This window comes from Nerophis lumbriciformis, linkage group LG06 (assembly GCF_033978685.3).
Source record: "Nerophis lumbriciformis linkage group LG06, RoL_Nlum_v2.1, whole genome shotgun sequence".
Lineage (NCBI taxonomy): Eukaryota > Metazoa > Chordata > Actinopteri > Syngnathiformes > Syngnathidae > Nerophis > Nerophis lumbriciformis.
In genome coordinates, this window is record NC_084553.2 from 13,710,271 (window position 1) to 13,733,188 (window position 22,918).

Consider the following 22,918-nt stretch of genomic DNA (forward strand, 5'->3'; position numbering starts at 1 on the left):
TTGTCAGCATAATGTTAATTAGTTCACAAAATTCAAATGCTAAATTAATTAATTAATTAATTCATAATAAAGACACAAATTAACCTCTATAAAAAGCTAATATTTTTTTCTTTAATTAGTAGACATGGATTACTGTAAAAATCGAGCATGTAAATAGTAATCAAAGATTTGATTTATGTAATAATAGTTTAAATGTGCTGGATAATAATATGATAACTAGAAAATTCCCACGGAAATTTTGATGGGCCTGCTCTCTGTGCCCTGGACCTTTGACCTTTGGGTCGCCGGAAGCCGCCGTACTTATTAGATGGTGCCGAGTGTCTGAATGTGTGAGTTTTAGGTGTAACTGTACAAAATGAGCCACAGCGCTAGCCCAAAACAGTAGCATGTTAGCATAAATGCTAACTCTTAGCATGTGTGCTAACAATAGCGTGATGACAGTCAGCACGTTTCATATTTCAAGTTATACGACTCAAAGGTGTATGGTTGCGAAAATAGAAAAAAAAGTGTAAAAATACATTTAAAAAAGTTAGCACGCCTGAGTTAGCTGGCTAGCATGCTATCGTTTGCATGCTAACAGTTAACAAGTGTCACATAGCAAGTTTTTGATTGATTGAAACTTGTATTAGTAGATTGCACAGTACAGTACATATTCCGTACAATTGACCACTAAATGGTAACACCCGAATAAGTTTTTCAACTTGTTTAAGTCGGGGTCCACGTAACCAATTCATGGTACAAATATTAGGGGTGTGCCAGAATCGAGAATATTTTTTAATTTAAAAATTTTTTTTATTAATCAATCCCACACAGCAATACCATAACAATGCAATCCAATTCCAAAACCAAACCCAACCCAGCAACACTCAGAACTGCAATAAACAGAGCAATTGAGAGGACACACAAACACGACACAGAACAAACCAAAAGTAGTGAAACAAAAATGAATATTATCAACAACAGTATCAATATATGGCGGTCATTTACGTTAAGGAAGTAGTTTGACATGTACTTCGGTATCAGGGAGGTGTAGCTGATTTTATAGACTAGGCTCAGTGCAAGTTGTTGTACTCTTATAGTTATATGACTCTGGGCTAAACTGTGGCAAAAATAGCTCAAAAAGTTAGCATGCTAAAGGTAACATGTTAGCATGCTAACGTTAACATGCTAACAGTAAAGAAGCGTCACATACCAAGTTTAAATGACTCTGAGGCAGTGGTTCTTAACCTGGGTTCGATCGAACCCTAGGGGTTCGGTGAGTCGGCCTCAGGGGTTCGGCGGATGTCAAGACACAACCGACTTTTCCCTATCGCGTATTATGGATACCCCCAAACAATGTTCCCTTAATTTTCCATATGCGTGAGCAAACGCAAAAACTCCTCGATCATTCAGTGGAGCACATGTGAGCGACGTCAGACGTGCACATGCACTGTGGCCACACCAGCAGCACACATGTACCAAACCTGACTAAATAACAAGTTAAATGTTTTATTATTATAATCAAATGACAGCAGTCATTTCCATGAGATTATTTTCTAATATAAGTGTTTTGGCCCACTTACAATGACAATAACAAAATATATTGTTTTTCAGGAGTTGTGCACTAGTATTGTATGTCTGGGTGAAGGTCCTGCTTTGGAAATAATTTGTACCCCTTTCAGATATCGCATTTAGTTCCCACTTAAACATTCACATGTTGCACAATGAGATGTAAACATGGGATCATGTGTACATTCCTGTAACTTTCTGTATGTAAAATATATATTTATTAGTATTTCTTTAATATAATAACATAGTTTCATGATTAATATTTATAAATTAAGATTAAATTAAGAAAAAAACATTTTATTTTTCACTAAAGAAGGATTCGGTGAGTGCTCATATGAAACTGGTGGGGTTCGGTACCTCCTACAAGGTTAAGAACCACTGCTCTAAAGCAGTGGTGGGGGGTACGTGTACCCCTGGGGGTACTTGAAGGTATGCCAAGGGGTACGTGAGATTTTTTTTAAATATTCTAAAAATAGCAACAATTCAAAAATCCTTTATAAATATATTTATTGAATAATACTTCAACAAAATATGAATGTAAGTTCATAAACTGAACATCAAATCAAGTAGGCTATTCCATTCATTACAATGCAACAATGCAATATTCAGTGTTGACAGCTAGATTTTTTGTGGACATGTTCCATAAATATTGATGTTAAAGATTTCTTTTTTGTGAAGAAATGTTTAGAATTAAGTTCATGAATCCAGATGGATCTCTATTACAATCCCCAAAGAGGGCACTTTAAGTTGATGATTACTTCTATGTGTAGAAATCTATATTTATAGTTGAATCACTTGTTTATTTTTCAACAAGTTTTTAGTTATTTTTATATCTTTTTTTCCAAATAGTTCAAGAAAGACCACTACAAATGAGCAATATTTTGCACTGTTATACAATTTAATGAATCAGAAACTGATGACATAGTGCTGTATTTTACTTCTTTATCTCTTTTTTTCAACCAAAAATGCTTTGCTCTGATTAGGGGGTACTTGAATTAAAACATTTTTTACAGGGGGTACATCACTGAAAAAACGTTGAGAACCACTGCTCTAAAGTGTATGGCTGGGGAATTAGAGAAAAAAAGAGTAAATCTTGCAACTAAAAAAAGCATACTGTACAAATCGAGCGTGTGAATAGTAAACAAATATTTTATTCATGTAATAATTGTTTAAATATTCTGGATTATAATATAATTAATCATGACATTTAAAAGCACTTTTTTGTTCCGCTTGAGACCACGTGTAAGGTTTCACCCCCACGCGGTGATTGACAGCAGCGCCAGCTAATGAGAGGCGGAGTTCTCCGCAGCTCAATGTTCTGGCGGGCCAATCGGGAGCCAGAAGAGGCGGAGTCGGCGCGCATGGGCGCGTCTTCGGCAGCTTGACCCCACCCCCCCCTTTTAGAGAAGTTTTGGAAAAGTGTGGCGGTGATTCCCCGCCGAACCTCCTCGTCCTGACCCCTAAAGTCCCGGTCCCGGTCGTGGTCCGGTTCTGAAGGGTTCGTCATGCAGAACCGGTACGTCGCGCGCCTTCTGCTCCTCGCGCTGCTCGGCGTCGAACTCGCCGGTAAGAACCGACCGAAAACATTTGTCTTCCTTTCAGCGTTCTCGAGAACGCTTAGTGCGCGTGCACGTTTGTGTTAAAAGATGTCAATTTGCCTTTAAAAAAAAAAAAAAATTATTAAAAAAAAAAAAATCATCCCTTTAGTCCAGTCTGACGTGGACACGGAGGAGGTGGTGCCGATGCTGCTGCCCCTCCACCAACCTGCTGACCCGGACCACCTGATGGTGTCGCTGCCCGCGTTCGGAAGGAAGCTCCGCCTAAACGTAACCCGGGACGGCGGCCTGGTGTCGGCCGCCCTGCTGGTGGAGGACCGGCGAGGGGGGCGGAGTCCGGCGCTCAGCCGCCTGGACCGGGACCAGCTCTGCCTCTACTCCGGTTCCGTCCAAGACCACCCGGAATCCCTGGTGTCTCTCAGCACCTGTGGAGGCCTGGTAAATATTCATCTTCCACCTGTCGGTTCAGTCCTGATGGTTCTAGTTTGTGTCCCGCCTTGTGGTTCTGATCCAGAACAGGGGTGTACAAAGTGTGGCCAGCTAATACAAAAATAATAAAAAGTGTAATAAAAGAGCAAACAGGTGAAATTTAACGAGAAAAAGTTGCAACGTTGACTCTAATAACACAAAGCTGCCATGCAGGCAGTTTTTTTTCCTTAAAACTGTAATTCCTATGGAGACCCTAAAGCATGGGTGTCAAACTCTGGCCCGCGGGCCAAATTTGGCCCGCCGTGTAATTTCACTTGGCCCTTGAGGCGATATCAAATTAACCCTAGAGCTGGCCCGCCGATTATATTCAGCGGCGGTGCCGCGGTACATCGCATTCCCCGTTAATTCTCATACTTGCCAACCCTCTCAGGAGACTACCATATTTCAGTGCACCTCCCGATAATCGTCCAGTCCAATGAGTGCTGGCCCAGTCATATAATTTGTGCGGCTGTGGCATGCACTCACAAGTGAATGCAACGCACACTTGATCTTCATTGATACAGGTTACACTGGCGGTGCCAGTATAAAAAACTTTAATACTGTTAGAAATATACGCCACAATGTGAATCCACACCAAACAAGAATGACAAACACATTTTGGGAGAACATCCGCACTGTAACACAACATAAACACAACAGAACAAATACCCAGAAACCTTTGCAGCACTAACTCTTCTGGGACGCTACAAGGTGTGTGTGTGTGTGTGTGTGTGTGTGTGTGTGTGTGTGTGTGTGTGTGTGTGTGTGGGGTGCAGATATTCTCCCAAAATGTGTTTATCATTCTTGTTTGGTGTGGATTCACAGTGTGGCGTATATTTCTAACAATGTTAAAGTTGCTTATACGGGCACCCTCAGTGTAAACTGTATCGCTGTTGATGAAGTATGCGTTGCATTCACGTGCGTGCGTACAGAAGCCGCTCATACCTTGTGACTGGGCGGGCACGTTGTTAGAAGGGATGAAAAGCGGACGTGACGACAGCTTATAGAGGACGTTAAAAGCAGTGCCTGCAAGGCACGCCCCCAAGACTGTGGAATACGAGATATAATGACTGATGAACACCGTCGTTCGATAATGAAGGTTGCCTCAGCTCAAAGCCTGAGCCCCGACATTAATGAACTAGCATCCAAGAAAAGATGGCAGGTATCTGGCTTGGGCACATCATATTAGATCAGTGTGTTGCAAACTGAGCAGTTTAAAGTCCTGAATGGTTGGTTTATTCATTATTTTATTTCCAAATTTATTAGCCTGTGGAAAAAGTTAATGTTGATTTTTACCTCAGAAGGCTGCAAATAGAAAAGAGGCATTCAATTTTTATTTAAATTGTATTTGATATTCCATTGATATTTTTAAATTATTATTATTATTATTATTATTAACTCGATTTTGCATGTCATTATAAAGTTATATAAGCCTTGCTTGTTCAATATTTAATGCAAAACTTGTTTGGGTCCCTATTAAAAGGTTAATTTGTTCAACCTTGGCCCGCGGCTTTGTTCAGTTTTAAATTTTTTATTTGAGTTTGACTTCCCTGCCCTAAAGCAGTGTTTTTCAACCACTAGTGTGCCGTGGAAGATTATCTAATTTCATCTATTCCGACAGCGCCCCCTGCGACCCCGAAGGGAATAAGCGGTAGAAAATGGATGGATGGGTTAAAAATATTTTTTGCAAACCAGTAATTACAGTCTGCATTTTAGTTTAAGTGGTCCTAAACATTAAGACAATTGACGTCTTTACCAGTCCAGCACTTCTTCTTCTGTCTTCACCATGTCCACTTTCTCTGCCACTTCCTGTCCCCGCCAAAACCGCGTCCTTATTAGTAAAGTGACAAAAAAACCCACAATCAAGTTGTAATAAACCTTCATCGTGTTATCATAACAACCGAACTGCAATTTTTAAAAATACTTTTAATGCATCATGTCTTTAACGCACTTGAAGACTCAAACATAAAGATGATATGTTCCCCTAATTATTGCCTGCTTAGCAACGCACCAAAAGTATGGAGGTTAATTTGTGTCTTTATTACAAAAGCTTTTTTTGGACACTGAATATATATAACTTTATCAAAATATGCTGACATTCACCTAATAAAAAAAGTGTGCAAATATTGTGTCAGGTTCAAACACTGATGACATCTATTAAACAAGACAAGAAGCAAGGAATTAAACAGAGACAGAATTAAATTTGGCTCAATTGAGGAGAAACGCATAGACACTGTACCCTTGAAAAAAAATAAAAAGTGTAATAAAAGAGCAAACAGGTGAAATTTATTGAGAAAAGGTTGCAACGTTCACTCTAATAACACAAAGCTGCCATGCAGGCTGTTTTTTTTCTTTAAAATTGTAATTACTATGGAGACTCTAAAGCATGGGTGTCAAACTCTGGCCCGCGGGCCAAAACTTTAAAAATGTTTTGTTTTTTTTGTGGAGAAAAGTGCATATTTTGTGTGTTGACATAAAAACAATTAAGTTATCTATGACATAAAGGGCATTAACAAAAATGTGTTTTCAATACAAATGTAAAATCGACAAATACATCTAAAGTTGAGCTAGATTTTAAGTGTTGAAAGTATAAAAAAAATATGTCTAACTTATTTTTAACACTTTTATGATCTCAGAGTATTTTAGTGGTATTTAAAAAAAACTGTCATTGGTCAGAAAATTATAATAACTCCAAAATCAATGTTGTTATGATTTGTTGACCTATTGAAGACTCCCATTACTTCACATCAAAAATGTAACTTTTAAAAATGTTTTTTTTTGTGGAGAAAAGTGCCTATTTTGAGTGTTGACATTAAAACAATTATCTATGACATAAAGGACATTAAAAAAAAAAAATGTTATAACAATTTTTAAAAAAGACACATTTTAAGCGTTGAAAGTATAAAACAACATATTTGACTTATTTTTAACACTTTTATGATCCCTGAGAATTTTAGTAGTATTTTTTTGAACTGTCATTTCTCAGAAAATCATCCATCCATCCATCCATAATATATCCAAAATCAATGTTGTTATGATTTGTTGACTTAGCTGCAATTACTTCACATATTTGACATATTTTTTGCAGAAAAAGAATGCATGTTTGTCATAATAAAACTAAGTTTTATATGACAATAAGGACATAAAACAAGCAATGAAAAAACAATAAAAAACCGACAGATAGATTTTAAGTTGATCGAGAGATTTAAACAGAGAAAGTTAAAAAAAAAATTAAAATAATGTATGACTTATTTTTAACACTTTTATAAGTGGATTTTAGTGGGGGGGTTAAAACTCATTGCTCAAAAAATAATAATGAATCAAAATCAATGTTGCTATGAATTATCGATCTACAGTATTTAAGGCTCCACTTACTTCACATTAAATATTATATTTTGATATGACACTTGAAAAAATATTTTCTGGGAAATATTGTATAATATATTTTTTACCATTAAAAACAAGGGTTTCTTTGACAAAAAGGGCATAAAACATTAACAAAAAATTAAAACTCAAATCGACAGATGGATCTGAAGTTGATAGAGCAGTGGTGCTGAGATAGTGGGCCCGTCCCACTATCTCAGTAGCACTGCATGGTAGTTAAACCTTTGTAGGGGACAGAATATTTTTCACGTCCCTTGAAGTGATTGTTTATCAATTTATTTAGCTGTATGATAGATATTTATTCAGTGTAGATAAATAGATATTTATCCATCTGTATGATCGATAAATAGATCACGGGGGGCGCCCACTCTACTATTTGAGAAGCGCTTATTTAGACAATTAGGCATTCCAAAAAAATGTATTATTTTTAACGCTATGCCTGAGACCCTTCGGGGTCCCCGGGACCAAACTTGGAGGAGCACTAAAGATAAAAAATATATATATTCTATTCGTTTTGAGAATGAAAAATATCAAAATGGCCCCCGCATGCTTTCACATTTCAGTGTGTGGCCCTCAGTGGAACAAGTTTGGACACCCCTGATCTAGAACAAAGCAGTATGGTAGTTGGCAGTCTAGAGACTTGCATTTACAGAGTGTCCCTGAATGTATCACAGTATTACAGTGTAATACAGTTAGCATTAGCGTGTTTGATGCATTCAATAACCACTGTACACTTGTGTTGCGCTGCAGACAGGTCTGGTCCACATGGGACAGGACGTCCTCTTCATCCGCCCCCTGGAGGTCCCCAAAAGTTCATCGGAGTCTTTCTCGGGTCTCAAACATCAGCTGATGCGACGGCGCCGCCCGGCCCGGAACGCATCATCTCGGCACGCCGAGACGTCCGGACGCTGCGGCACTGCACCAGGTGAGCGACGCTAGAAACGACACGAAACGTCCAGTCAGAGCGCTCGATACTGTTGTCAGTGTTGCTATGGTATGTTGTTATGACACAAAGTGTGTACATCGCCAACTGGTGGTCTGGCATGCTTACTACACGGCTGTTTTCTGGCCCATGACGCAGTGTCATATTGTTGTTGACGTTTCCTCTACTAGTACGCTTGTGAGTAGAGATGTCCGATAATATCGGACTGCTGAAATTATCGGCCGATAAATGCTTTAAAATGTAATATCGGAAATTATCGGTATCGGTTTCAACCTCCCGATTTTCCCGGGAGACTCCCGAATTTCAGTTCCCCTCCCGAAAATCTCCCGGGGCAACCATTCTCCCGATTGACAACATTATCGGGGGCGTGCCTTAAAGACACTGCCTTTAGCGTCCTCTATAACCTGTCGTCACGTTGCTTTTCCTCCATACAAACAGCGTGCCGGCCCAGTCACATAATAAATGCGGCCTTAACACACACACAAGTGAATGCAATGCATACTTGATCAACAGCCATACATGTCACACTGAGGGTGGCCGTATATTAGTTATACGGCCATATATAGTTACATTATATACAGCAATTAAGCTGTATTATGACACTATCTAATGAAATAAGTAATACAGTCATATACCAGAATGCTAATAGTTTCCATGCTGCTGTTGCCCTGAAAATGTTTTTTTATATAAAATACTGTCTGTTCTTTTCATTATTTTTATTTTTGTTTGTTTGATATTCATTGTAAAGTTCAGCTGTTTTTTCAGTGGGGCCCTGGCTCCTCTGCAAGCATGAATTAATAAAGTCAAGTCAAGTCAAGTCAAGTATAAACAACTTTAACACTGTTACAAATATGCGCCACACTGTGAACCCACACCAAACAAGAATGACAAACACATTTCGGGAGAACATCCGCACCGTAACACAACATAAACACAACAGAACAAATACCCAGAACCCCTTGCAGCACTAACTCTTCCGGGACGCTACAATATACACCCCCCGCTACCACCAAACCGCCCCCCCCCCCCCCCCCCCCAACCCCCATCTCCAGAATTCGGAGGTCTCAAGGTTGGCAAGTATGCTCTAGTATACTCTGGACTGAAGCTGTGTGCCTTCATTGTTTTTGTAGCTGTTGTTTTGAGGCATGTTTAAAAAATTTTAAAAAAAAATACCGTATTTCCTTGAATTAGCGCCGGGGCAGTAATTAATTTAAAACCTCTTCTCACTCCGGCGCTTACCAAAGGCATGCGGTAAATTTAGGCCTGCGCTTATAAATTTGAGTGTGATGTAAGGATACCATCATGAAAAGCACATTTAATAGAAAAAACGTTATTATGGTCTTACCTTTACTTATAAATGAAGTCCATGTGCCGCTCCTTCTGAATAAAAGCATCGATTACTTGTTTATAGAAGTCTTCCTTATCTTTCTTCAGTTTTAAAAGTATCTCTATCTCGATGGAGATCTTCCTTTAATTATTACCTCCTGCTTCGATTGAAAGTCCAGTTTAGAAAACTGTTTTATTTAAGATATGTAATCCTGCATGTTAAAAGTCCAGGCGAGAGGAAAAAATAAACGATCGCTGCTAACTGTTGCTGCTTGTTATCACTTCTTCTGCAGCCGAGTAGTCGCAAGAATGCATCCCTGGGATCACTAGCGCCCTCTACCATCATGAGGCGGGAGTCATTTAATGACTCATATTTGACACACGCAGCTATATTAATAAAACATAGCTGCTTACTGTTCTTTTCAGCATATTCAATAGCTTGGATCTTAAATCCTACTGAATAGCTCTTTATCTTCTTACCTTTATGGGATTTTAAATTATTGAAATTAGCCTCCTCCATTTTGGAAAATGATGCCTTGAAAGGTGAAGTGTCACTCGGGACGTGACGAGTTTGACCCGGCGGTAAAACGAGGCATATGCTAATTATTCTGCGAAACGAGTTTGACCCGGCGGTAAAACTAGACATGCCCTAATTATTTTGCTAAACAAGTAATAAGTAGTAATTTTAAGCATGCGCTAATTATTTTGCGAAACGAGTTTGACCCGGCAGTAAAACGAGGCATGCGGATAATATATACCCGGCGGCAATTCAAGGAAATACGGTAATGCACTTTGTGAAAGTCAAAGCATAGTATTTCCCATAGTTGTAGTGGGTATCAGGATTATCTCAGGGAGAGCATGTCCCAAATTCCAAGCTGCTGTTTTGAGAAATGTTAAAGGGGAACATTATCACAATTTCAGATGGGTTAAAACCATTAAAAATCAGTTCCCAGTGGCTTATTTTATTTTTCGAAGTTTTTTTCAAAATTTTACCCATCATGCAATATCCCTAAAAAAAAGCTTCAAAGTGCCTGATTTTAACCATCGTTATATACACCCGTCCATTTTCCTGTGACGTCACACAGTGATGCCAATACAAACAAACATGGCGGATAGAACAGCAAGCTATAGCGACATTAGCTCGGATTCAGACTCGGATTTCAGCGGCTTAAGCGATTCAACAGATTACGCATGTATTGAAACGGATGGTTGTAGTGTGGAGGCAGGTAGCGAAAACGAAATTGAAGAAGAAACTGAAGCTATTGAGCCATATCGGTTTGAACGATATGACGACACAACAGCCAGCGACACGGGAGAAAGCGAGGACGAATTCTGCGATCGCCTTCTAACCAACGATTGGTATGTGTTTGTTTGGCATTAAAGGAAACTAACAACTATGAACTAGGTTTACAGCATATGAAATACATTTGGCAACAACATGCACTTTGAGAGTGCAGACAGCCCATTTCAGGCGTGCTAAGAACATATATTTTTCCACGATTTCAGCACTCAGGTTAACCATACCTAAATAGACACAAAATACTGCATTACACAAGACTACCCGAATGTACTCGAATGATTGAAAAAAATAAATGTTTTTAAGCTAAATTATTGGTAAACACAGTTTATGTATAATAATTTACGTTAAACCGTGAGTAATGAATGAAGTTTTCATCAATTAATATATTCTGTAGTCATACCCTCATCCGCTCTCTTTTCCTGAAAGCTGAACTGTCCAGTTTTGGAGTTGATGTCAGCATCTGCTTTGAGTGTCGCAGGATATCCACACATTCTTGCCATCTCTGTCGTAGCATAGCTTTCGTCGGTAAAGTGTGCGGAACAAACGACTGACCATTTCGTCGGCTTTCCCCACAGCCTCGTATTTTGAACACATTTCGTCCAATTTCTTGCCACTTTCGCTTCTTTGGGCCACTGGTGCAACTTGAATCCGTCCCTGTTCGTGTTGTTACACCCTCCGACAACACACCGACGAAAGTGAGAAAATGGCGGATTGCTTCCCGATGTGACGTCAGGTTGTGACGTCATCGCTCCGAGAGCGAATAATAGAAAGGCGTTTAATTCGCCAAAATTCACCCATTTAGAGTTCGGAAAAAATGCACTTTGTGACTTCAATAATAAATATGGCAGTGCCATGTTGGCATTTTTATCCATAACTTGAGTTGAAGTTGTTCTCTTATTTTGGAAAACCTTGTTTTTGATTGATTGATTGAAACTTGTATTAGTAGATTGCACAGTGCAGTACATATTCCGTACAATTGACCACTAAATGGTAACACCCGAATACGTTTTTCAACTTGTTTAAGTCGGGGTCCATGTTAATCAATTCATGGTAAAGTTACATTGTTTAATGCATCCACCGGGGCATCACAACAAAATTAGGCATAATAATGTGTTAATTCCACGACTGTATATATCGGTATCGGTTGATATCGGAATCGGTAATTAAGAGTTGGACAATATCGGATATCGGCAAAAAAGCCATGATCGGACATCTCTACTTGTGAGTCATGTGATCCATCTGGACCAGCAGGCCCACTAAATGTCACCTTTGTGTTTACTGCTGTGTGTGTCTTCCATCTTCTTCCTGCAAACATCTTGTCGGGACCTGCTTCAACCTTCATGCTAGCTTTTATTTAGCACGCTAGTTAGCGAGATTGGGTCCTGTGAGTCAGAAGAATTCCAAATGTCCGTCTGACTGATGGGAACATCGTGATGTGTGCCACTCCGGTCCTGTAGGTGGCAGTGGTGCGTATTCCCCACGGGCCCCAATGCAAGTGGACCGTAAGCAGCACGGGTGTTAATGGCGATGACGTAATCACAGCTGGAACGATAAACGGTCATGTGGCGTGTCGGCCAAGTCCCCCCGTGCACACCCAGCAAAATGTGCACGTTTACGCCTGTAAAAATGTCTGTGACACGCACTCGCACCGTGCGCGTCTGCTTGTGCACGCTCATTAAGTGGAGCAGCTCGACCCGTCTGAACTTATGTAACACCACACACACACACACACACACACACACACACACACTAATACTTTCCACATGTTCACAAGTGGGTCAGACACTGAGGCGAGTGTGTGTGTGTGTGTTTCTTTGCAGCTGTGTTAAAAAGTGAACAGGATTTTCATTTTGACGCCCGACCTCCTCAGCTGATGTTCAGATGGACTTAAAAGGACGGCACGTACGCTAAAGCTAAAATGAGTTTGTTTACACGCGCGCGGGTTTTATAAAGTGATGTCACACATGGATCACAAGACTCTTGCTAGTGCGAGTGAAGCCTTTTTTACACTCAAACTCAGCTTTTTTTTTTAGCTTATGGCATAAAGCACAGGTGTCAAATTCAAAGCCCGGGGGCCAGATCTGGTCCGTCACATCATTTAACGTGGCCCGCGAAAGCCGAGAAATATTGTGCGTAATAAATGTGTTCATTGTTTCCATTTTGACAGAAAAAAATATGTAATGCATGAATTTGCGTATGTTTTAAACTTTAATATTAGCTGCTCATGTAACAAATATTATGTTATTATTAGATGTGGGACTCGTTACGCACCTCACGGTTCGTTTCAGAATCGATTCTCGAAATGTATAATTTGGTATGATAATTATAATCAAACATATTTAAAACAAATTATAGGTTACAAAACCTCATTTTGGTTGCTGACATATATAGGCAGCGAGTAAGCATTGAGATGGCCTAAAAACGTATTTTTAAAATTTCATTCTGAAAAAAAATATTTTTTTTAAATATATTTTTTAAAATTATGAATCGATTTATAATTGGAAAAAATAAAAATTGAGATTTATATATATATATATATACTGTGTATATATATACTGTGTATATATATATATATATGTGTGTGTGTGTGTATATGTATATATAGACACTTCAATAAACTCCCCTGAAGAGCAGAGAAACCTGCGAAACAGGCTTGTAGGGATGAAATAGCCTCTGTGTTTTTTCCTGACCTAACGAATACACTGAATGTGTGTGTGTGTGTGTGTGTGTGTGTGTGTGTGTGTATATATATATATATATATATATATATATATATATATATATATATATATAGACAGTATAAAAGCACGGAGGCTATCACCCAACCATGCAAATTTTGCATTTCCTTTGGAAATCGAGGTCCCAGAGTCTGGAGGAAGACAGGAGAGGCACAGGATCCACGTTGCCTGAAGTCTAGTGTAAAGTTTCCACCATCAGTGATGGTTTGGGGTGCCATGTCATCTGCTGGTGTCGGTCCACTCTGTTTCCTGAGATCCAGGGTCAACGCAGCCGTCTACCAGCAAGTTTTAGAGCACTTCATGCTTCCTGCTGCTGACCTGCTCTATGGAGATGGAGATTTCAAGTTCCAACAGGACTTGGCGCCTGCACACAGCGCAAAATCTATCCGTGCCTGGTTTACGGACCATGGTATTTCTGTTCTAAATTGGCCCGCCAACTCCCCTGACCTTAGCCCCATAGAAAATCTGTGGGGTATTGTGAAAAGGAAGATGCAGAATGCCAGACCCAAAAACGCAGAAGAGTTGAAGGCCACTATCAGAGCAACCTGGGCTCTCATAACACCTGAGCAGTGCCAGAAACTCATCGACTCCATGCCACGCCGCATTAAAGCAGTAATTGAGGCAAAAGGAGCTCCAACCAAGTATTGAGTACGGTATTGTACATGCTCATATTTTTCATTTTCATACTTTTCAGTTGGCCAACATTTCTAAAAATCCCTTTTTTGTATTAGCCTTAAGTAATATTCTAATTTTGTGACACACGGAATTTTGGATTTTCATTTTTTGCCACTTCAAATCATCAAAATTAAATGAAATAAACATTTGAATGCATCAGTCTGTGTGCAATGAATAAATATAATGTACAAGTTACACCTTTTGAATGCAATTACTGAAATAAATCAAGTTTTTCAAAATATTCTAATTTACTGGCTTTTACCTGTGTGTGTGTGTGTGTATATATATATATATATATATATATATATATATATATATATATATATATATATATATATATATATATATATATATACACACATACGTGTGTGTGTGTATATATATAAATATATATAATATAAATCTGAATCTCAATTTTTATTTATTCCAATTATAAATCGATTCATAATTTTTTAAAATTGATTAAAAAAAAAGTTTTTACTTCTAAGTGTGTTATCCATCAATTTGTATGTACAGAAATCAAATAGTTATACGCATAATTCAGGGATTATCAAACCGTGGTACGCTTACCACTAGTGGTACCCGGGCTCCATCTAGTGGTATGCCAAAGAAACCCTAATTAAATATTCAAACACAGTGCAACAGTTGAAAGTGTGTGTTATTATTACACTGGCCAAAAATATTAAATATATTTGTTGAGTGAAACCTCTGCTTTGTTTTTCATGAACATTTAGGCCTACTATGCCACTGCATATTAATATTAGTCTTTATGGTGGTACTTGGAGAGCCAAGTGTTTTCTGAGGTGGAACTTGGTGAAAACAGTTTGAGAACCACTGGCATAAATAATTGTGTGTTTAATATAATGCGGCGATTATGCATTCATGTTCATACATTCACTGTTACAAGCAGCCCTCTGAATGCAGCCATAACTGCCACGTGTCCCTAAACTAAAACGAGTTTGACACTTTTTGGCTTAAAGTTTGTTACTTAGCTAGCTGCGCCTGTGTCACTGCTCAGCATTGAAACAAAAAAACAGCAGGGGGCGCTGTAGTAAGTGAGGCCTTGGCTTGTATTAGTGAAAAATAATCAGGTTTGAATGCGTCATATTTATTCTTTTTTATCTGAAAGGTGGGCAGAGTGTCGTGATGCCTATGCTAAATATAAACCATTGTCCAATCAGAGAATATTTGCTCATTATTGATGAGTCTTGTCATCAGTAGGAGTGTAAGAGAGTAGCTGGGAGGAAGAAAAAGTGTCTTTGTTGTCTTTTCTTCGGGGTGTTAGTGTTGGCGCGTGTGCTTGCGAGTTTGATTTCCTGAGTAGAAACAGCGTCCTCAGACTGCGGGGGAAGTGGGTCATGTTGCTAAGAAGCTTCTAGAACAGCTCAGCTCTTTATTAACATGCCAGAGGACACGCGGCACCTCATTAGCATATCCATCATGCACCTGACAGTCATGATAATCGTGTGTCCCTAATGAAGTGGCCATGTTTGATGAATAAAATGTATGAGACGACCGTCAGCGTTTTGGATGGTCGCTTACTGGACCCGCTGGTTCTGGCCCGGTTCTCTTGAGCCTCTTTTGTGGACTGAACAAAGACCAGGATGTTTTAGGAGTCCAAAGTGCAACCCGCAGCTCATTTTCTTGCGGCCCGCAGCACATTCTAAAAATACTATTACAAAAAACTATTAAAAGAAAAAACAGGTGAAATATAATGAGAAAAAAAATAAACAATAACAGAAAGCTGCCATGCAGGCTGTTTTTTTTTCTTCTTTAAAACTGTCATTGCTGGGAAAAAAAAGATTTCTAATCAATGTTGTCATGAATTATTGACTAATTTAAGGCTCCATTTATTTTGCATCAGATATTCCACTTTTTAAATATTTTGTGTTTGCAATAAACAAAACAAAGTCTTCTATGGCAAAAAGGGAATTAAACAAAAAAAGCATTGAAAAAAACAATTTATAGACAGATAAGAAGACAAAAAGGATTCTAACATGTAAAAATCAGCTCGTTCTCGGTGGCTAGCAATGCAGCTAATGGTAGCAATCAATTCTACCGCTAAATCGCTTTAAAAATGCATTCAAAAACCGCCAACAATACTTCATTTATGTTCCGTAGCCTGTATAATAACCAAACTGTAGCGACATTGTTATTGTAAGAGCACTTTTCTAGCGTAGTAACACATCGGCGTGCTTCGGTATTAGCCGTAAAAGCTAACTACAGCGAGAGAGACAAGCTAGATTTTGCGTCCGCACGAAACACGTTTGAGTTTGTAATGCATAACACTGCGATAGGACACCAATCTGTACTGACTGAAAACATGAACAATCATAGTACAATATCTGTAAAATATTAGCCCACATTTCATGTTTTGTTTGTGCACAGCTAGCCACACAGCGGATGTACTGTAGTTGTAATAACACGCATGACGTGCTGCGTGTATCATGATCAATTTAAAGTGTGACTAACTCGATGGACAGTTGTATGTTTGGTCCAGCTGGCTGGGGACGTTTTTCCGGTTTATTTTGGGGTAAGCACTCCATTTATGTCGAAAAAGCTTGGCTCCAAATTCCATATTTTGTAGCTTCGAGTTACTTTCACCTAACTCTGTCGGCTTCCGTCTGCTCCAATGTCTCACTCTTCTTTTGTGCTCGCTTCTATAAGCAGCGGTTCATCCTCCGTACATTCAGCTTCAAAAAGATAAGGTTGTGAATCCTAATTTGTCCAAAAATAGTAGTTTTTGTTGTTTGTTACCAATTGCGCCATGATTAGAAAACACTCGCATTTGAAGACTTTGTTGCTGGAAGTCATACGTGCGCTGCTGTGGAAACGGAAATCAATGCCCGGAAGAAATCAGTTGATTTAATCAATGATTAAAATGACCAAAATACGGTAAATATTGAACATATATACGGGCAGACTGCAATATAATGGCAGTCACACATAAGAGATACGTGTAGACTGCAATATGATGGCAGTCATACATAAGAGATACGCATAGACTGCAATATGACTCAGGTAAACAACACCGACATTTTATATGTTCCATTTAAGATATAGAACATTACACACGGCGCTCAAAAATCTATCAAAATGTTTTAATACGACTTTTGGTAAGCAATGAAGCCGCACCGCTTGACGGATTGTACTGTGCTTCAAATACGAGTATTATTATGGTGTGTGTTTAAGGTAAGACATATCATCTGCCGTTTTGTTTCGCAATATTATGCAAAAGCAACTTTTTTTACCTTCTGGTACCTGCTGATCTGTATTTGGGATCTGCATAAGTCCTGAAAAATTGCGCGTGTCCGCCTTTGTAGTCTGTGCCGACACCGTAATCGATAAGCTTCTTCTTTTTCTCTATCTTCTTGTTATGGGACATTCATCCTCCGCTGTTGCCATTTCCAATATAAAGTAGTGTAAAGGTCTTACTTATATATGCAATGAAAGCACTAAAACATACCGGTGTAGTGAGTTTATATTATTCACCCAAGGAACTTTAGTTATTAGAGAGTTCCGGTCGGACGTTTTTTTCATGGGACACATTTCCGGCGGATGAGGAGATGCTGCTCCGTTATTGATTTAAATAAAGTCTGAATGTCATTAAAACAGTTAGCTCCATCTTTTGACACTTCTCCCACTGCCGTCCTTGCACGCTACACCGCTACAACAAACATGACGGGACGTAAATAAGACCGCCCATAAAACGGCGCATCTTGAAGCGACTGTTAGAAAGCGGCTTGAAGATGATCTGTAAAACATAATCTATGTAACATTTTGACCAAAGAACCATCATTACATGTTATGTAGACCACAAGGAAGTGTTTTACATTTAGAAAAAATTATAATAATATGAACCCTTTAATCACACTTGCCAACCCTCCCGATTTTCCCGGGAGACTCCCGAATTTTAGTGCCCCTCCCGAAAATCTCCCGGGGCAACCATTCTCCCGAATTTCTCCCGATTTCCACCCGGACAACAATATTGGGGGCGTGCCTTAAAGACACTGTCTTTAGCGTCCTCTACAACCTGTCGTCACATTCGCTTTTCCTCCATTCAAACAGCGTGCCGGCCCAGTCACATAATACTTTTTAAACACACATGAGTGACTGCAAAGCATAATTGATCAACAGCCATACAGGTCACACTGAGGGTGGCCGTATAAACAACTTTAACACTGTTACAAATATGCGCCACACTGTGAACCCACACCAAACAAGAATGACAAACACATTTCGGGAGAACATCCGCACTTTAACACAACATAAACACAACAGAACAAATACCCAGAATCCCTTGCAGCACTAACTCTTCCGGGACGCTACAATTTACACCTCCTGCTATTACCAAACCCCGCCCCCCCAACCCCGCCCACCTCAACACACCCCACCCTCCCACCACCACCACCTCAAACCCCCCCATCTCCCGAATTCAGAGGTCTCAAGGTTGGCAAGTATGCCTTTAACGCGCCCCTATAATCCGGAGCGCCATATATATGAAAAAAGATTGAAAATAGACCATTAATCGGCAATGGGCCTTATAATCCGGTGCGCCCTATGATCCGGAAAATATGGAATATAAAATCCATCCATTTTCTACCTCTCGTCCTATATCTATAATTAATATATGACCCATTTTTAAACATTTTTATGACCTTTTATGAGACCTTTCTGGGTCCCCGGGACCAAATTTGAAGCGTGCTCTAAAAGTTAAAAAAAAGTCTATATGTCGTAATGGTTTTGAAAATACATTTTAAAAATGGCCCCCGCATGATTTAATTTTTTTTTTCTCAGGGGTAAAGGTTTGAACACCACTGTTATCTAGTCGAAGCAAGCATACTCGGCCCTGACGTGTAGGGCTATCAGATCGTGTCGGCCATCTTCACGGCACAGCTGATGAGGTCATATGTGGTCTTGCAGGGAAGAAGAAGTCAAAGGTTGGCCAGGAAAACCGGGGGAAGAGGAACGTCATCGGACTGCAGAAAGCATACACCGTGGAGACGCTGGTGGTGGCCGACGTGGACATGGTCCGTTACCATGGCGCCGAGGCCGCAAAGAGGTTCTTGTTGACCGTCATGAACATGGTGAGAGCGCCACCCCGGTACCCCGAAAGAAGCAAAACCACCGTACCAACATCTTCCTCCTCCACGTTGTTGCAGGTGTACAACATGTTCCAGCACCAGAGTCTTGGCGTCAGGATCAACATTCAGGTCACTAAGCTGGTTCTGCTTCACACCCGCCCCGTGAGTCTCACCTCTGACCTCCTGGGCAGATGGCGTTTAAAAAGGTAAATGTGGGGGAACCATTAGAACCCTCCTTCCTCACGTGTCCCTGCAGGAGAAGCTGAAGGTGGGCCACCATGGCGAGCGGTCCCTGGAGAGCTTCTGCCACTGGCAGCATCAGGAGTTCGGAGGTCCGCGCTACCTCGGAACCAACCACCTTCCCGCTGAAGACGTCCCGCCTGTGGACACGGCAGTGCTGGTCACCAGGTGGGCTGTTTCTGCATGTTCGCGCCTCAGTCATGCAAAACTACACACACACACACACACACACAGCCTGGTCCACAGATGGTGTGTGTGTGTGTGTGTGTTTGCAGCAGGGTGACTGTTTTCGCACTTAAATGAGAACTTCGCCTCTTCCTCCTCTGATGTTCTCACTCGCTGCACACAACAAAGACTTGTTGGTCACATGGCCGCTCATTGATATTCCCGCTTATCTTTGTCTTCATCATAAGCCCCGCCTCTTGTCGCACGACACATCCACGTTACTTCCGCTGACGTGACGCTCCCTCGCGTTTAGTCACACTGTGGAACAATGTTTCGCATGTAAACAAAGAATGCTCCATTCCAGGGTCAAAAATGGCAAAGTTTTAAGTGTTTTTTTGTCACGTTTCAAGATGCAGTGTTAAGAGTATAAAAGACTGCACACTGTGTTGGGGGGTGATCTACTAAGACTGTGTGTACAATTGATAACAAGTGCAAAAGTGGCGTAGGCTGCCCTATTTAAATCAAAATTTTGGGTTTACTAACGGCTGTCACCATAGAAACACTCATTTACTGCACACCTATTGCATCCATGAATCTATGTTTATGTTGTGGAAAATGCAGCAAGTATACATGTTTTCTGGAATATTAAGAGTATGTGAAAGTTCAACTTCTACCTCTTTAAAGCTTTGTAATCAATCAGAAATACCAAGCAGCTAAAAGTCAAACATGGAGAGAGGATTTGCATGTTTCCCATCATGCCTTGCAATTGATTGAAATGGGTGTAATTTAATTTTTTTTAATGGCGGTGGGACGCTTTTTTGTAATATCCACAAAGTTACATTTTTGTGCTGGTTGAATTTTTTTTTAATTTTTTTTTGCCGTGACTCGGAAAGGTTGTTTGGATTGGGTCATATAGGTACATGTTGTGATGGTGATTTCAAGAAAGTACACATTATGGTCACTGACCTGTGTTACTTGTGAAATTTACAGGATGGCGACAAAATGTCACCTGTGAGACCGCCAAATGATTAAATGTAATTAGGGCTGCAACTAACAATTAATTTGATAATCGATTAATCTGTCGATTATTACTTCGATTAATAATCGGATAATAGAGACAAACTACATTTCTATCCTTTCCAGTAATTTATTGGAAAAAAAACAGCATACCATACTTATTTTGATTATTGTTTCTCAGCTGTTTGTACATGTTGCAGTTTATAAATAAACGTTTATAAAAAAAATTAATAAATAAATAAAATTTAAAAAAAAAAATAATAAAAAAAAAATTGCCTCTGCGCATAGCATAGATCCAACGAATCGATGACTAAATTAATCGCCAACTATTTTTATAATCGATTTTAATCGATTTAATCGATTAGTTGTTGCAACCCTAAATGTAATCATGCCTGACATGTTTGCTTATTGAACTTCTGCCAGTCTCGCGGGCCAAATTAAAGACGGCGGCAGGCCGCATTTGCCCTTCGGTCCGTAGTTTTAACACACCTGTGCTAGTGGTACACATACCACAGTTTGAGAATCACTGGTCTAGAGATTTAAATGTTGACAGTAAAAAAGAAATTTGCGTCCCTGGGACCTTTTAATGTTTACCAAACTTGAAGGGAGCCCTGAGGGTTAAAATGAATCTAAATATTGTGTTGGTTTTAAAAAGGAAAAATATCAAAATGGCCCCCCCGTATGCTTTGATTTTTCAGTGACTTATTGAAGAGTACTGACAGAAGTAATCCAAAGAAGTTCATTAGGTCTTCAAGAAATTATGCAATTTGTTATTCTCACAGCCAGACCTGTGTGTTTACTTCCGTACCTGACGGTTTTGGCTACAACTGTTGCCTTCATCAGAGGTTGTCACGCGATGATGACATAGTTAGCATAGTTAGCATCATCTAGCTAGCTTACTTATTGACGATGACGTCGCTTGTCAACCTCTGAGGAAGGCAACAGCTGTAGCCAAAACAGTCAGGTACGGAAATAAACACACAGGTCTGCCTATCACAGACCTGGACAAATTAATGCTTTTCAATTTGGCCCGCCGGACATTCCCAAATACTTGTTTTAGATCTTTAAGATGGAAACTGTAGCTGCCATTATGATGTGCAGTGATGTTTTCAAATTACCGTAAGTCTTGAACTATACAAAGTATTTCAATGGTTGGAATCTGCACTTTTGCATGATATACTAGTTACTATGGTAATATAAGTCACAGCAGCTCAGACGAGGCACCAAGCAGTGTGGGTGGGGAGCGTTTCCACACAGTGTTTCCAAAGCGACCAGCCAGAAATGCGCGTGTCAGGGACAGACGCGCAAGGAGATTTTTACAACAAAGTTCCAAAGCTTAGTGATGTATCAGATTGTAGGTGGGTTTATTTTTTACCCTTCGCGTTCATATTTCGCTGTGTTTGTTGCATTTTTATTGCGTTTCGCTTGATTGTAAAATATGTCGATGGAGAGGGGGGATGACGTTCATATTTTGTCAATATTCAGTGTTTTATTGTTCATAGTTAATATTGTAAATTCTTTATTTTCATGTATATTCTGGGTGTCTCGTTCAGTAAAAAAAATTAAATTCCATTCCGTTTTTAAGGCAGTCTGTCATAAAGTTTTTAGCTTTTAATCAGACATTATTGTGAGGTTTTGTATTAGTGTTCCTAAAAATAGATATACCGGCCCCCAGACACATTTTTTTTCTCTAAATTTGGCCCCCCGAGTCTAAATAATTGCCCAGGCCTGGGCTATAACAATACTGACAGAAGTATTTCATTGGTCCATGAGAACAGGTTTTGGTTTGGTCCAAAAAGTTCTAAAAGTGTTCTTGTGTTTCAGGACAGACTTCTGTGTCCACAAGGAGGAGCCCTGCGACACTGTGGGTAAGTTTCATCTTTTTTTATTATTATAATCATCTTCCTCGGAGGGCCCAACAATTCTGTTGCTGTGCAAGTCGGAGAATGTCAGATTTTATTGTTTCTTGGTGGTTGTTGTGTCTGAGGAGGGAAGAACATTCCAGGACCTTCCAACTGGACTCTTTGGCTAAGATATTCTGGTTTGGCTTTGGGAAGCGCCTGGCGTGTACAAGTGTGGAATGTGTGTGTTGGCCCCAATGTTCTACGAGTGTCTCAGTGTTTGTCCGTGTCGGCACTTTAGGATGCGTACATTCCTGCGCACACAGTGCATGAGAGCGTGCACGTGACAATAAAGGAAGGAGGTCGATGAGGAATGTCCGATGGGGACTTGGCACCAATCAGTGGGGATGAAGATTTGTCTCTCATTCTTCCGACTGGGGTCTCATATTTGATTAAAAAGATGTGACGAGACAGGATATCGACAACGACTTATCATACCCGTTTGCATTTGAAAATAATTCAGAAGCACGCAAAAGTATATGTTTGCGTGTAGGCAAGAGGCCAAAACTCACAAAAGTATGCAAAAATCATTCAGACCGACACCTTTTCTGAGGACAGGTGGACAAAAATGAT

The 22,918-nt window shown here is 39.8% G+C and overlaps 1 protein-coding gene across 1 annotated transcript in view; it reads left to right on the plus strand.

Annotated features, from left to right (window-relative positions):
* Nucleotides 1-1,786: 1,786 nt before the first annotated feature.
* adamts17 (ADAM metallopeptidase with thrombospondin type 1 motif, 17) overlaps nt 1,787-22,918 on the plus strand; it is a 58,314-nt gene continuing 37,182 nt past the window's right edge. Inside the window, exons 1-7 of the mRNA XM_061963750.2 lie at nt 1,787-3,114; nt 3,256-3,542; nt 7,707-7,881; nt 18,862-19,025; nt 19,101-19,184; nt 19,279-19,430; nt 22,269-22,312. Of these exons, the coding sequence (XP_061819734.2) occupies nt 3,054-3,114; nt 3,256-3,542; nt 7,707-7,881; nt 18,862-19,025; nt 19,101-19,184; nt 19,279-19,430; nt 22,269-22,312 (967 nt within the window). The 5' untranslated portion in view covers nt 1,787-3,053. The remainder of the gene's footprint in view (nt 3,115-3,255; nt 3,543-7,706; nt 7,882-18,861; nt 19,026-19,100; nt 19,185-19,278; nt 19,431-22,268; nt 22,313-22,918) is intronic.